This window comes from Excalfactoria chinensis, chromosome 18 (genome assembly GCF_039878825.1).
Source record: "Excalfactoria chinensis isolate bCotChi1 chromosome 18, bCotChi1.hap2, whole genome shotgun sequence".
NCBI classification, from domain to species: Eukaryota; Metazoa; Chordata; class Aves; order Galliformes; family Phasianidae; genus Excalfactoria; species Excalfactoria chinensis.
This window is the reverse complement of record NC_092842.1, coordinates 135,746-147,843: the sequence shown is the minus strand read 5'-3', so window position 1 is coordinate 147,843 and position 12,098 is coordinate 135,746. Positions and strand designations below refer to the sequence as shown.

The 12,098-nt window shown below is 63.0% G+C and overlaps 4 protein-coding genes across 8 annotated transcripts in view; 3 read left to right on the top strand and 1 right to left on the bottom strand.

Annotated features, from left to right (window-relative positions):
* Positions 1-5,229, top strand: part of ABCA2 (ATP binding cassette subfamily A member 2) — a 30,281-nt gene extending 25,052 nt beyond the window's left edge. For both annotated transcript variants that reach the window (XM_072353151.1, XM_072353150.1), the window contains exons 41-49: positions 5-183; positions 388-529; positions 869-1,003; positions 1,138-1,241; positions 1,520-1,612; positions 1,847-1,949; positions 2,113-2,250; positions 2,451-2,657; positions 2,872-5,229. In XM_072353151.1, coding sequence (XP_072209252.1) covers positions 5-183; positions 388-529; positions 869-1,003; positions 1,138-1,241; positions 1,520-1,612; positions 1,847-1,949; positions 2,113-2,250; positions 2,451-2,657; positions 2,872-2,907 — 1,137 coding nt within the window. In that variant the 3' untranslated portion in view covers positions 2,908-5,229. The remainder of the gene's footprint in view (positions 1-4; positions 184-387; positions 530-868; positions 1,004-1,137; positions 1,242-1,519; positions 1,613-1,846; positions 1,950-2,112; positions 2,251-2,450; positions 2,658-2,871) is intronic.
* Positions 5,230-5,473: 244 nt separating this feature from the next.
* On the top strand, positions 5,474-8,194 carry CLIC3 (chloride intracellular channel 3). Its single transcript, XM_072352803.1, has 6 exons — positions 5,474-5,656; positions 5,832-5,941; positions 6,258-6,383; positions 6,504-6,610; positions 6,775-6,950; positions 7,357-8,194. The coding sequence occupies exons 1-6, from the start codon at positions 5,549-5,551 to the stop codon at positions 7,516-7,518; spliced, it is 789 nt and encodes a 262-aa protein (XP_072208904.1). The 5' UTR covers positions 5,474-5,548; the 3' UTR covers positions 7,519-8,194.
* A 196-nt stretch (positions 8,195-8,390) lies between these two features.
* PAXX (PAXX non-homologous end joining factor) lies at positions 8,391-10,364 on the bottom strand. Of its 2 annotated transcripts, XM_072352630.1 has the most exons (6): positions 10,240-10,364; positions 10,098-10,172; positions 9,811-9,995; positions 9,377-9,442; positions 8,908-9,001; positions 8,391-8,802 (listed from the first exon to the last, which is right to left on the bottom strand). In XM_072352630.1, exons 1-6 carry the CDS (start codon positions 10,341-10,343, stop codon positions 8,763-8,765), a joined length of 564 nt encoding a protein of 187 aa, XP_072208731.1. In that variant the 5' UTR covers positions 10,344-10,364; the 3' UTR covers positions 8,391-8,762. The 2 variants fall into 2 exon arrangements, with proteins under 2 accessions (XP_072208731.1, XP_072208730.1); XM_072352629.1 differs by lacking the exon at positions 8,391-8,802 and having other exon boundaries at positions 8,823-9,001.
* TMEM141 (transmembrane protein 141) lies at positions 10,316-11,752 on the top strand. Of its 3 annotated transcripts, none has more exons than XM_072352631.1 (5): positions 10,316-10,449; positions 10,518-10,584; positions 10,711-10,794; positions 11,014-11,145; positions 11,504-11,752. In XM_072352631.1, the coding sequence occupies exons 1-5, from the start codon at positions 10,342-10,344 to the stop codon at positions 11,581-11,583; spliced, it is 471 nt and encodes a 156-aa protein (XP_072208732.1). In that variant the 5' UTR covers positions 10,316-10,341; the 3' UTR covers positions 11,584-11,752. The 3 variants fall into 3 exon arrangements, with proteins under 3 accessions (XP_072208732.1, XP_072208735.1, XP_072208733.1); XM_072352634.1 differs by having other exon boundaries at positions 10,983-11,145; XM_072352632.1 differs by having other exon boundaries at positions 10,932-11,145.
* The last annotated feature ends 346 nt before the right edge of the window (positions 11,753-12,098 follow it).

Below are 12,098 nucleotides of genomic sequence, written 5' to 3'. Positions count from 1 at the left end.
CCAGGTGTACAAGTCCCGCAAGATCGGGCGCATCCTGGCTGTGGACCGGCTGTGTGTGGGTGTGCGGCCAGGAGAGTGCTTCGGGCTGCTGGGTGTCAATGGTGCGGGGAAGACGACCACCTTCAAGATGCTGACAGGGGATGAGAGCACGACAGGAGGAGAGGCCTTCGTTAATGGGCACAGGTACGGGAGCACGGGCTGGCGGGGGCTGCCCTCCTGCTTGTGGATGGAATGAGGACTGCTTTGGAGCTTCCCACAAAAAAGCAGCATGAGCCTGCCCCCAGGGCTTGGTGGTGCAGCCCCGCATCCTGCTGGACCACCCTTGCCTGTGTGCTGCCTGTGACCTCGGCATTCCTTCTCCCTTTGGCCTCTCTGTCGTTCTCACAGCATCCTGAAGGAGCTCCTGCAGGTCCAGCAGAGCTTGGGCTACTGCCCCCAGTTTGATGCGCTCTTTGATGAGCTGACAGCCCAGGAGCACCTGGAGCTCTACACGCGCCTGCGTGGCATCCCTTGGAAGGACGAGGAGAGGGTAGGGTTTCGGACGGGCATTTGGCAGTGCCTGAGGGCTGGTGCTGTGCCACCTTCTGCTCTGGGAACAGCATCTCAGGTATCACTGGTAGGCACCAAAGTGGGTGCAGCCCCACTCATGGCTCTGCCTTCTTCTGCCCCAGGGTAGTGCTGCCCCAGCAGTGCTCATGCTGCATGTCCAGGGCTGGGCATAGGTGCAGGCAGGCCCCAGTGGTGCTCAGCGCTGTGTGAGAGGCTGCCACGGGGCTATTTGTCCATTGCTCTCTGCCAGCTCTTCACATCCTTTGCCCAGCAGTGTTTGGGTCCCCAGGGGGAGATCACAGCCCTCTCCGCCTTGCAGGTGGTGAAGTGGGCACTGAAGAAGCTTGAACTGACCAAGTATGCTGACAAGCCTGCCAGCACCTACAGCGGAGGCAACAAGAGGAAGCTGTCCACAGCCATTGCTCTGATTGGATACCCAGCCTTCATCTTCCTGGTGCGCCCTGGGCTTTGCCATGAGCATTCCAAGCTGGGGGGGCAGGGAGGCAGAGCTGTGCTCATGCAATGGGAATGGAGTTGTGGGGTTCCCCCCAAGAGCTGGCTTGTCTGAGGGTTCCATGTGTCCCACAGGATGAGCCTACTACAGGGATGGACCCCAAGGCACGGCGCTTCCTCTGGAACCTCATCCTGGATGTCATCAAGACGGGCCGTTCCGTAGTGCTCACATCCCACAGGTCCGAGGGGCTTTAGGCTACACCTGCAGTGCCTCTAGGCACCTCATGCATTGTGGATGAATGGGGCGGGAGGGTGAGAGAGTCTATTTGGCCTCTGGGGACAACATATGGCAAAGGGCATAGAAGTAGAGGGAGCCTGGGTCAGCCTGCTGCTGTCTCCCATCACTGATGGCAGTGGTGGTGGCCCTGGTGTACCAGGTGAAGGCCTGGGAAGCTCAGCTCCCCTCTGGCTGCCTATGCCACGTGTCTTCAGGCTCACGCCTGCCCTCTGTCCCCAGCATGGAGGAATGCGAGGCGCTCTGTACCCGCTTGGCCATCATGGTGAATGGGCGGCTGAAATGTCTCGGCAGCATCCAGCACCTGAAGAACAGGTAAGAGCCTGGGGGGAGATCCAGCAGCCTGCCAGGAGGTGCCAGGTGCCACGTGGCAGAGCGATGGCATGGCATCCACCCCAAGCTTACAATTCTTTGTGCAGGTGCTTTAGAGGGTGGGCAGGGGGTCCTGATGGGCACATCCCTAGCAGACAGGTGTCCGTGCAGTTGGTCTTTCCCCACAGAGATGCAGGTGAGGAGGTAGGGCCTCACGGGGACACCATCCCTTTGCAGGTTTGGTGATGGCTACATGATCACAGTGCGCACAAAGTCCAGCCTCAACGTCAAGGAGGTGGTGAGGTTCTTCAACCGCAACTTTCCTGAGGCCATCCTCAAGGTAACATCCCAGCAGTGGCAGTGATGCCTCTGCCAGCCCGTGCTGTGGTGGAAGCAGCCTTCATCCCCCAAGGGACCTCATCTTCCCTTCAGCTAGGGGGATGTGGGTGATTTGTTGTGGTGTGGAGAGTGAGTGCTCCAATGTGACCTCGGTGACTTTGCAGGAGAGGCACCACACTAAGGCCCAGTACCAGCTCAAGTCGGACCAGATTTCACTGGCACAGATCTTCAGCAAGATGGAGCAGGTGGTGGATGTGCTGGGCATTGAGGACTACTCTGTCAGCCAGACCACTCTGGATAATGTGAGGCTGGGGATGATGCAAGCAGCCAGGTGTTCATGCTGAGGGGGGGTGGCAGTGTCCATGTGCCTGCCAGAAGCCTTCAGGACAGGAGCAAGTTCTGGGCTGAGAATGTGGGGGTACATGGAAGCTGGATCACAGCGACAGAGATGCCAGGTGAGGGGCAGCCCCAGGGCAGGGCTCTCACCCCTTTTTCCTTCCAGGTGTTTGTGAATTTTGCCAAGAAGCAAAGTGACAACCTGGAGCAGCAAGAGACGAGCCCCAGCTGTGCTCTGCAGTCCCCCTGGGAGCGTGTGCTGAGCCTGCTGCGCCCACGAGCTACACCCACGGAGCTGCGGGCCCTGGTGGTGGAGGAGCAGGAGGACCTGGAGACAGATGATGAAGGCCTCATCAGCTTTGAGGAGGAGAGGGTGAGAGGCAACCCCAGCATCTTGGTGTCCCGGCATCTCAGCGTCCCCACTCTCAGTTCTGTCCTTGTCAGGGGCCCTACCATCATGCCTGGGAAATCAAGGCCTGATGGGGGCTAGACGTGAGGGTGCTCATCAGGGAAGGAGGGGTCTGGGGGCTCCTCCGGCTCCTGAGCAGAGCACCTCTCCCTGAGCCCTGCCATCTGTGTGTCCCCAGGCTCAGCTGTCATTTAACACGGACACTCTGTGCTGAGGAGGAGCCACATCCCCGGGTTGTGATGCCATTGAACACTTTTGCCTTTCCCCTCCCTTCGTCCCCATCAAGTGGATGCAGCTGGCATGGGGATGTGAATGGTCTCCTCCTCCTGCCCTGCTGCTGAGGAGGATGCGGTGGGTGCAGCATCAGCCCTGATGGACCCTGCAAGCTGCCACCCCAGCCTGCCTTGTCCCGTTCAGCTCCTGGGCCGTGTCCCCGTGCCATACCTGGGGTTGCCGTCCTCGCCAGCTCGTCGGGCTGACGTGTGCCACGAACAGACTGTGAAGAGACGGATATGATGCCAGTGCCACCAGCCCCACACATCCCAGAGTGGGGAGGGAGGCCAGTGAGAGTGGTGCCTTCAGACAGCCACGTTGCACTCACCCCAGGGACCCCTGGCTATGGAAATGCCCCTGTTCTGTCCCAGCCCAGGCCTGGCCCTGGTGTGGTCAGAGGAAGGACTGCTGCTTTCTCATTTCCATCGCTTGCTGGGCTGGTTGCTAGCCATGGTATCGCAGGGGCTCAGTGGTGCAGCACGGCCTTCGTTGGTGCTTCACCTTCGTTGGATCGCTGCTGCTGGTGCTGCTGCCAGGACCTTGCTGTGCCCTCACCCCCCTGAGCCCCCCTGCTTACTGCCATACCCAGGACCTGCTCTGTCCTGACTCCCCTGGCTTGCTCTGGGCACTCAGTGCCATTGCTGGGGCAGGGCACCACCACCCGCACCAAGAGGCACATGGTGGGGCAGAGGAGTATTTCACAGGGTATTTCACATGCTGGCACCAGCTGTTTCTCCCCTCTGCCCCCAACCACGTCCTCCAGGTCCCTGCCCTGCCCCCCTGCTTCCTGTGCCCCGCAGCAGGCACAGGTCAGTGCTGCAGCTGTGCCACCATTCTGCTCTCACCCATCCTGTTCTCCATGGCCACGGCCCAGTGCAGAAGTGTTGGGTCACTGGAAATACTGAGAAGGAGCTGCTGCACCCAGGATGGTTTCTGAGCCTGGAAGCAACCTCGAGGGGCAAGGGCAGGGCAGCCCACCAGGGCACTGGTCATCCTGGCAGCAGTACCCAAGCTGTTAAGCAGGGAAGGACATCAGCTGGCGGCGGTGCTGTGCCCATCCATGTACAGCATCACCCTGGGCTGGAGCAGGCACCCTCAGGGCAGCAGCAGCCCTCCTTGGTGCAAATGGTCCTGCCACCTCCTCACCATGGGGTCTGTGCCCGACATCTCCGGACTGCAGCTTTTCAGCGGCTCACAGCCATACCCAAAGCAGGGGTGACTGCTGAGCCTGTACTGCTAACCTGGCCGACCCTCTGCACCCCAGGGCTCCCATCCTCTCCGAGGTGGCCATGCCCTGCTGTCCATACTGTGCTGCCTGTGCCCGCCTCCTGCCCAGCGTGCAACGGGGCAGCTCCGGCACGGGCTCATTGCGGTGGGGGCAGTGCTGGGGGGTGTGGGATGGGGCTGCTGCTGCCCCTGCTCAAGGATGGGGGTGGAAGCAGTGCCACCTTGCCCTCTGCTGTGCCCACAGACCGCCAGTCCAGTGTGCCACCTACTAGAGACTGTGATACAATATACAGTATTTTCAATAGGGGAAAAACTGGGGGGGAGATAAGCTCTATTTTCAGATTTTTCAGACCATATATTTTTTATGGCATGCTGGAAACTAGCCAGTCCCTGGGTGGTGCAGGAGGCAAGAGCGAGCGCTTTGGGTTCGCCCGTAGCCACCAGGGAAAGGAGGGACCGTGTCGCCTGTAGGTATCCAGGTGTGGCCTGGGAGTGGGGGCAGCTCAGCCCCCTCCGGGCACCAAAAGGTGGGCACGGCCCCCGGCTCTGCTGCAGGGCTGTGTGCTCGTCCCACTGCTGCGCCTGTGGGGCTACTCGTGCAAGGAGACATCCTCACCCCAGCACTCCCACCCGGTGCCGTCTCGCCGTCCTTGGGTGCTCAGCAAAGCCGTTGTACCCCTCGCAGAGTCCCCAGCAGAGCCTGGGGGCCGCGTGCCCTCCCTGCTCCAGGTGCGGGAGGGCCGTGCAGAAAGGTGCCCCAAGGCAGCTGGGCTGGAGCGGCGCGTTGCCCAGGGCGGGGTGCCCGCTGCCTTAACACTGTTTGCTTTCTTGAGTTTGGCCCCGTTTCCCAGCTCGCCTCCCCCCCCCCCGCACCGCCGCAGGAGCAGCTCCTGTGCTATGCACGGCACCGAGTGTGAGGCACCCCGGTGGGTGAGGGTGCTCCGGAGGAGCCTGTACATTGCTAGCATAAAGAAAAAAGAAAATGAAATGTGAAAATAATGATTGTTTTCAATAAAAAATAACTGGAGCCAGCGAGGCCGGGTAGTGGGAATGCCATTGCTGCGGAACGGGGCGGGGGGAGGTGGCTGGGCAGGGGGTAAGGAGCGGCTCACAGTGCCCTGGGCAGGGCAGGGGGGTACAGGGGCACGGCACGGACATCGCATGAAGCCGGTGCGGGAATGGCGTGGGGGGGCACGGAGCGCCGCGGGGCACAGCACCCCCTCCCACACACACACACACACCTCGGGCTGAGCCGCCCTTTGCCGCTCCGCTGCGGTCGCGGGGCCCCGCGACGGGGCGGCCCCTCTGTGCCGTGGGGCCACGCGTGGGTGGGAGCGGGAGCACCCCGGGGAGGAATGTGGGTTGGGAGGGGCCGCAGCTCCGGCACGGGCACTCACTGCACAGTCACCGCTCAGCCACCGCCCAGCATGGACGAGAAGCCCCAGATCCAGCTCTTCGTCAAGGTGAGGACCCGACCGGGGCCGGGGGTGGCCGGGCCAAGGGTCGCGGCTGCCGCTGCCCGCGAATGCCGGGACCGCCAGCATCGCCGTCAGCGTCCGACCGCTGCCTCGGCCACTGCCACGGCCGCCGCGGGGGCTGCACCGGAGCGTGGCGGTTCAGCTCTGACTTTGCCCGCAGGCGAGCGAGGACGGGGAGAGCGTGGGGCACTGCCCTTTCTGCCAGCGGATCTTCATGGTGCTGCTGCTCAAAGGAGCTCCCTTCACCCTCACAACCGTGGACACGAAGAGGTGAGCCGTGCCCCGCGACGCTCTGCCGGCCTGGGGGCGTGGGGGGGGACCGCCCTGTCGCGTGCACTGGCCCGGAGGGTGCGGGGAGGTCTCACCACGTGGGAAAGGGGCTGAGGACACCTGTTGTACCCCCTGCCTGCCCACCATTACTGTAAGGAAGGGCGGCGGTCACTTCTTGGGCGGAGCTGCCATAGGCAAACCCAGGGCAGGAACAGCCCCCGGAGAACACCTCATCCTTTTGCCCAGGACACGCCGGGTCCCGGTGCTGTAGATCCCCGAGCAACGCGGGGCATCAGCAGCTTCCTCTCTCCTGCAGGGCACTGGATGTGCTGAAGGACTTTGCGCCCGGCGCTCAGCTGCCCGTTCTGCTCTACAACGGAGACTCCAAGACCGACACAGTCACCATCGAGGATTTCCTGGAGGCCAGGCTGGCCCCCCCCACGTCAGTGGCTGGCACTGCCCTGAGAGGGGCCAAGGAGGGGTGGAGAAGCTGAGGAAGGGGCGGGAGTGGCAGCTCCCAGCCCTGCTGTCTCCTTCCCCAGCTGTGCCTATGTCGCCGCAGGTTCCCCAGCCTGGTCCCGCGGTACAAGGAGTCACGGCTGGCTGGAAACGACATCTTCCACAAGTTCTCCACCTTCATCAAGAACCCAGTCCCTGCTCAGGATGAGGGTGAGGAGCTGAGGGCAGGCCGTGCCGTGCCGTGCCCTGTGGGGGGCAGGGGCAGAGGCAGCGCCAGCCTAGGCCAGGCGAGAGCGGTGCAGGCACAGTGCCGGCAGAGCAGGGGCAGGAGGCTGCCTGCTGCCCTGACTGCACACTGCTGCCGCCCTACACAGCGCTGCAGCGGAACCTGCTGAAGGCCCTGCTGAAGCTGGATGAGTACCTGAGCACACCCCTGGAGCATGAGCTGGCCCGTGAGCCCCACCTCCGCACCTCCCAGCGCCGCTTCCTCGATGGCAACGAGCTCACATCGGCTGACTGCAATCTGCTGCCCAAGCTCAACATCGTGCAGGTGCATGGCTGTTCCCACTACACGCCGCCTTCCCTTGCCTTGCCGCCTTTCCTTGCCTTGCCTCCTTGGTGCTGCCTGCCCCACACTCTCACCTCCTCCTGGGTACTCACCTGCCACCTGCCTGCAGCAAATTCCCTTTCCCCTCCTGTGCCATCCCCTGGCTCGCTGTACCCCTCAGGTGGCTGCCTGGCACCCCACAGCTCCAGCCCAGCACAACTCCCTCCCAGGCCCCACTCCCTCTGCATCCTACACTGGGTGCCCCCCCTCTATCCTGTGCTATGCCAGTGATGTCCTCTTGCCCCATGCCATCCTCCCTGGCTCCTACTGGTGAGCACCACCAGCTCCCAGCTGCAGCCCCCCCCGAGCACACCACAGGCACACAGCAATGGGCTATTTCTGCCCACAGATTGTCTGCCAGCATTACCGCCGCTTCGGCATCCCCAAGGACCTGCAGGCAGTGTGGCGCTACCTTAACAACGCTGCTGAAACCAAGGAGTTCAAATACACCTGTCCCAGCAGTGAGGAGATTGTGCAGGCCTACCGCTCCGTTGTCCGGTCCCCACAGTGAGCTGGGCAGAGGCCCAGGCGGGCACAGGGCCAGGCAGCAGCTCAGCACCACCTGGTCCTGCTGCTCCCATCGCCATCCTGCCCACATGTGCTTGGGAGGGCAGAGCATCAGCACCCAGATTTTCCCAGCTGGCACCCAAGGTGCCTTGCGTCAAGCCTGCCAACACTTTCTTGCTTCTCATGTCGCCCTCCCTGCCTGGCCGGGATATCCCTGACCCACTCTGCATCCCTCAAGCATTAAGGATGGGTACAGGCATGGGCACTGCTTGTAACAGAACTGGGCGATGCTGAGGGGAACAGCAGGGGCTTGGGAAGAAAAGCTGCTTGGAGGGCAGCACACTGCAGTGGGAATCCCTGCAGCCTCCCACCACACAAGCTGCCTTAAGTGTGTCTGTGGCCAGGACAGCAGTAACTGCAGGGTGTCCATAAACAGCATCACAGGGCGAGGGGAACTGGCACAGCCGCAGCAAAGCCCTGGGAATGGAGCTGGGGGGACACTGCAGCACCCTGCCCTGTCACCACTGCCCCACCGAGGGGAGCAGAGGGCAATGTCCCACCAGGACTTGCTGCTAGGAAGTTCTCTGGAGCAGATTTGGGACAGGGATGGGGATGAAGTGGGGAAAATCCAAGCCACGTATGTATCAGAGCATTTGGAAATCAATAAAGGCTTTGCAAGCAAGACAAGAGTCTCTGGAGTGACCAGCCACTGTAGCTGCCCCCTGCAGCTTGGGGAGGCTCTCACCAGTCACCCACCCGTCCACTGGTACAAAACTGGTGAGACGGTACACTCCTTGGAGCCCCTGAGCTTCCAGATTGAGCTGAAATTGGCTGCACAGCAATGGAAGTGTAGAATGAAACGCACACACCGTCACGCTGGCTGAGTACCATCTTTACTGGCAATAAGACAAGCACAGACAACCTTTATAAATTATCTTTCAATGCTCTTTAAAAAACCCCAGCAACTCATAGCAAGTGGGGTAGAGGAGTGGCACCTGTCAGCAGGGAAAAGCTGCAAGGCAAAAAGCCACCACTTTGTCAGCACTGGCTCACCTGCCCCCAGAGTTGTGCCCCAGCACAGCCAAGGAGCTGCTGCCCATCGGGTCTGCCTGGTGCTGCCTGCAGGTCCTGCCTGCCCCACACAGCTCTAAGCCCTGCATGCATCGCACCTGCAGAGCAGCACGGTGCAGACAGACCTCAGTGGCCACATGGCTTACGGCTACTGTTGAAAAGGTGGAACAACGCAAGTCACGAGTCTTCAAAATCCACTCCAGATGGAGTAGACTTGCTAGAAAAGGATACGGGGAGTCACATGCCAGACCGAGCTGTGCACCCTGCAAAGCATGGCCCAGCAGATCTCAGGCCCAGCACTGGGCTGTGGAGCAGCACATACCTTTTGAAGCCAGGGTTAATGAGGGACTCTCCTGGGATCTTCCTCTTTGCTGACAAAGCGGAGCCAGCAGTCCTGTTCTTTCTGGGGCTGGGATCTGCCTCAGATGTGAGGGGAGGGACAGGGAAAGCAAGAGGTCAGCGGGGGGCTCTGGCAGCCCTGCAGGCCCTTCTGAGCACCTCTGGCAGCCAAAGTGGGGCAGGAACGCCCAGGGGAGCTGCCAGGCCCTTCAGTCTGGGAGAGCATGAACACCAGCCCTCCCCTGCAGACAGGCACACTGCCTGCCCAGGGACGCACTGCACACCTCAGGAGCACTGAGCCAGGCCCTTCTTGCACCAGAGAGGGCACTGACAGCAGTCGGGGCAGCAGCCATGGTGAAGGAGGCTCAGCACCCCGGGGGGCTCCCAGCCCCTGCAGCCTCCTGGGGGTAAGAAAGCAAACGAGCGTGCAGCAAGGCCCCAGAACCACTCACCTGGCAGGATGGGCTTCTGGCTTTGGGGGGCGTTCTTCTCAGGGCTGTAGCTCAGCGTGCCCAGCACTGTGAGACAGGAGCAAGGGTCACAGCTCACGCCAGCGCCTGCCCAGCAGTTCTATGCCCAACAGTTCCCAGCCCTGTATGGCCACACAGCGCCTTCCTCCGGCCCACGTCCACGCGGGGACCTCCCCGTCAGGAAGGGCGCTTCTGCGCACGGAGATGCCGCGAGAACACGGCTGTGCTGCTGCAGGCGGAGAGCAGCTTCCACGCGGGGGATCTCCTGCCCGAGGTGCTCCGGGACGGCCCGGCCCGCAGGCACACGGCAACCGCAGCAGGAGAGGACGGATGCAGTAAAGACCCCCCCCACTTCCCGCGGGGCCCCTCCGACGGCCGCGAGCCTCCCGCCCCTCTCCCCCGCCCCGCGGCCGCACCTTCCAGGCGCTCCTCCAGGTCCAGGACGCGGACGGCCATGGCGAACAGCAGCGCCTGGAGCTGCGCCCGCGCCTCGGCAGCGGGCAGCCGGGGAAGCAGCAGCGCCTCGTGCCCCTCCCGCAGCCGCAGCGCGGCCGCACCGTCCCGCAGCCCCAGCGAGGCGGCCCCGCGGCCCAGCGCTGCCCTGCCGGGAGGGAGCGCGGTGAGCCGGGACCCGCAGCCCGGCGGGGGACGGACGGACTAACGGAGGTTCCGGGTCCTCCTCCCTCCCCCGCCGGGCGCCCACCTGAGCTCCGCGACGCCGTCCTCCGGCGGATCCCCGCCGAGCCGCCCGGCCCACACCTCCAGCGCGTCGGTCACGCTGCGGGGCAGAGGTTCAGGCCGGGCCCCATCGCCCCCCGCCCCGCCCCGCCCCGTCCGGCACTCACTAGACGGTGGCGGCCGAACCGGGGTCGGTCGCGGGGCGGCAGTAGCAGATGTAGCGGTCCGGGCCGTCCCGCAGCACTCCGAGCGGCCCCGACGGCTCCGCCATGGCAGCGCCGGAAGGGGCGGTGCGGGCGGCGCTGCGGAGCGGACGGCCCGTGATGGTGCACCTCGGGCTGCGGCGGGTGGAGGACAGCGTGGCCGCCAAACACCCGGTGCGGATGGGAGCGGGGGGAGCGGGACGGGCGGGGCCGGTATCGCCGTGCTGACGGTGTCTCCGCAGGCGCTGCAGCAGTACGCGGCTTGCCAGGCACACGCCTTCATGAAGGGCATCGGCACCTTCCTGGCAGGTACGGTGGCCAAGGAACGCAGCGGGAGGGGCCGCCCCCGGTTCTGACTGCCCCCCTCCCCCCCACGACCCCCCCAAGGCCCTGACGGCGGCGTGGTCAGGACCGCCCGGTTTGCTGTTCGGACAGGCGGCGGCGCTGCGTTTGCCGTGCAGAAGCTGGTGAGCAGGAGACCGCCGTACCCGCTGCAGTGGAACCTGCTGCTGTCTGTGGGTGAGTACCCCGCGCCGACCTCCCCCAGCCCCGCTCACTGCCCGGTGATATCTCCGGCCCCGCGGGGAGCACAGCCCGGGCCTGATGGAGCAGAGGCGCGTTTGTGGTTGTTGGCCGATCGCCCTCCTGCTCCCCAGTGCCCCGGAGGGATCGGGCGCTGCTCGCAGGGGCTGCACAGCCCGCCTTAGAGGGAGGACACTCGCATGCTGGTCTGTCCAGTGGCAGGGTCCTTGGCCAGCTATACGGTGACCAGAGCGGAGACGCAGAAGTGCTCGGACTTCTGGATTTATTTGGAGACGGGCACGTCCCCGCAGGAGCACAGCATGGCTGACGGAGTGCCTCAGCCCCAAGGTGGGTTTTGTGTCTCTCCTGCAGCTCTCCCTGGGATAGGCTTAGTGCTTCCCTGCTGCGGCTCTTTGCTGTTCCTGCCTCATAACTAAACTGGTTGCTGTCTGCATCCTTGTCCCATGGTGGCACCCTCCAGTTGAGGACCCCCCTCTCGCGGGACTGCAGCAGTTCCCTGGGGTGGCAGCACCCTGCCTGCCCCCACCCCGATGCCCTGCAGCACTCTGTGCCCATGGCCTGCTCAGCAGCTCCCCGGCACAGCTGCTGCCTGCTGGTCTGCCTGTTCTGTACATTCACAAGAGCTGGGGCTTTTTGTTTGCTGGGATTATCTGGGGTCCAAGGAGCTTGCTCTTGTCTGTTGCAGACAATCTGCTTGGCCCAGAGGATGTAGAGAGAGTGTCACCACCTGTGAGGAGGAACAAATATGGGGACGTAATGGAGTAGCCAGGAGCACAGCATGCTGTGCCCACATCCTGCTGCTCCTGCCCTCAGCCCTTCTGTCTGCTTGGTGTGCCCCTGCAGCATGGAAGACTTCTGCAGTGGTGCTGGGGAGCTCAGATGAGTCCCCAGCGATTGTGTCTGGGCACCCAATAAAAGTTCTGAGCTGAACGCACACACTGTGGTGGAAGGAATGTCTGGCAGTGGAATGGAAGGAGCTGGAGTGCAGGTGGCAAACATCAGCTGGACACATCTCTGCTGTATGTTGAAGCAGAAAAATCTGGTCTGTCTGAGACCACAGGAGTCACAGTGCAAGTGTGCTGGGCTGTGAAATGTCTCTAGACATGGACACGTCCAGACAGAACTGTGAGGGGGCAAAGCTGCTGCCACACGCTCTCTGGTCATTGAGCATTGCTGATCACAGTCTCCCTGCGCTCCCAACAGCGCAGCTTGTTTGCTCACCCAAATGCTGCTGCCCTGAACTGCCTTGCTATCTGCCCCAATGGAGGGAGCAGGGTGCG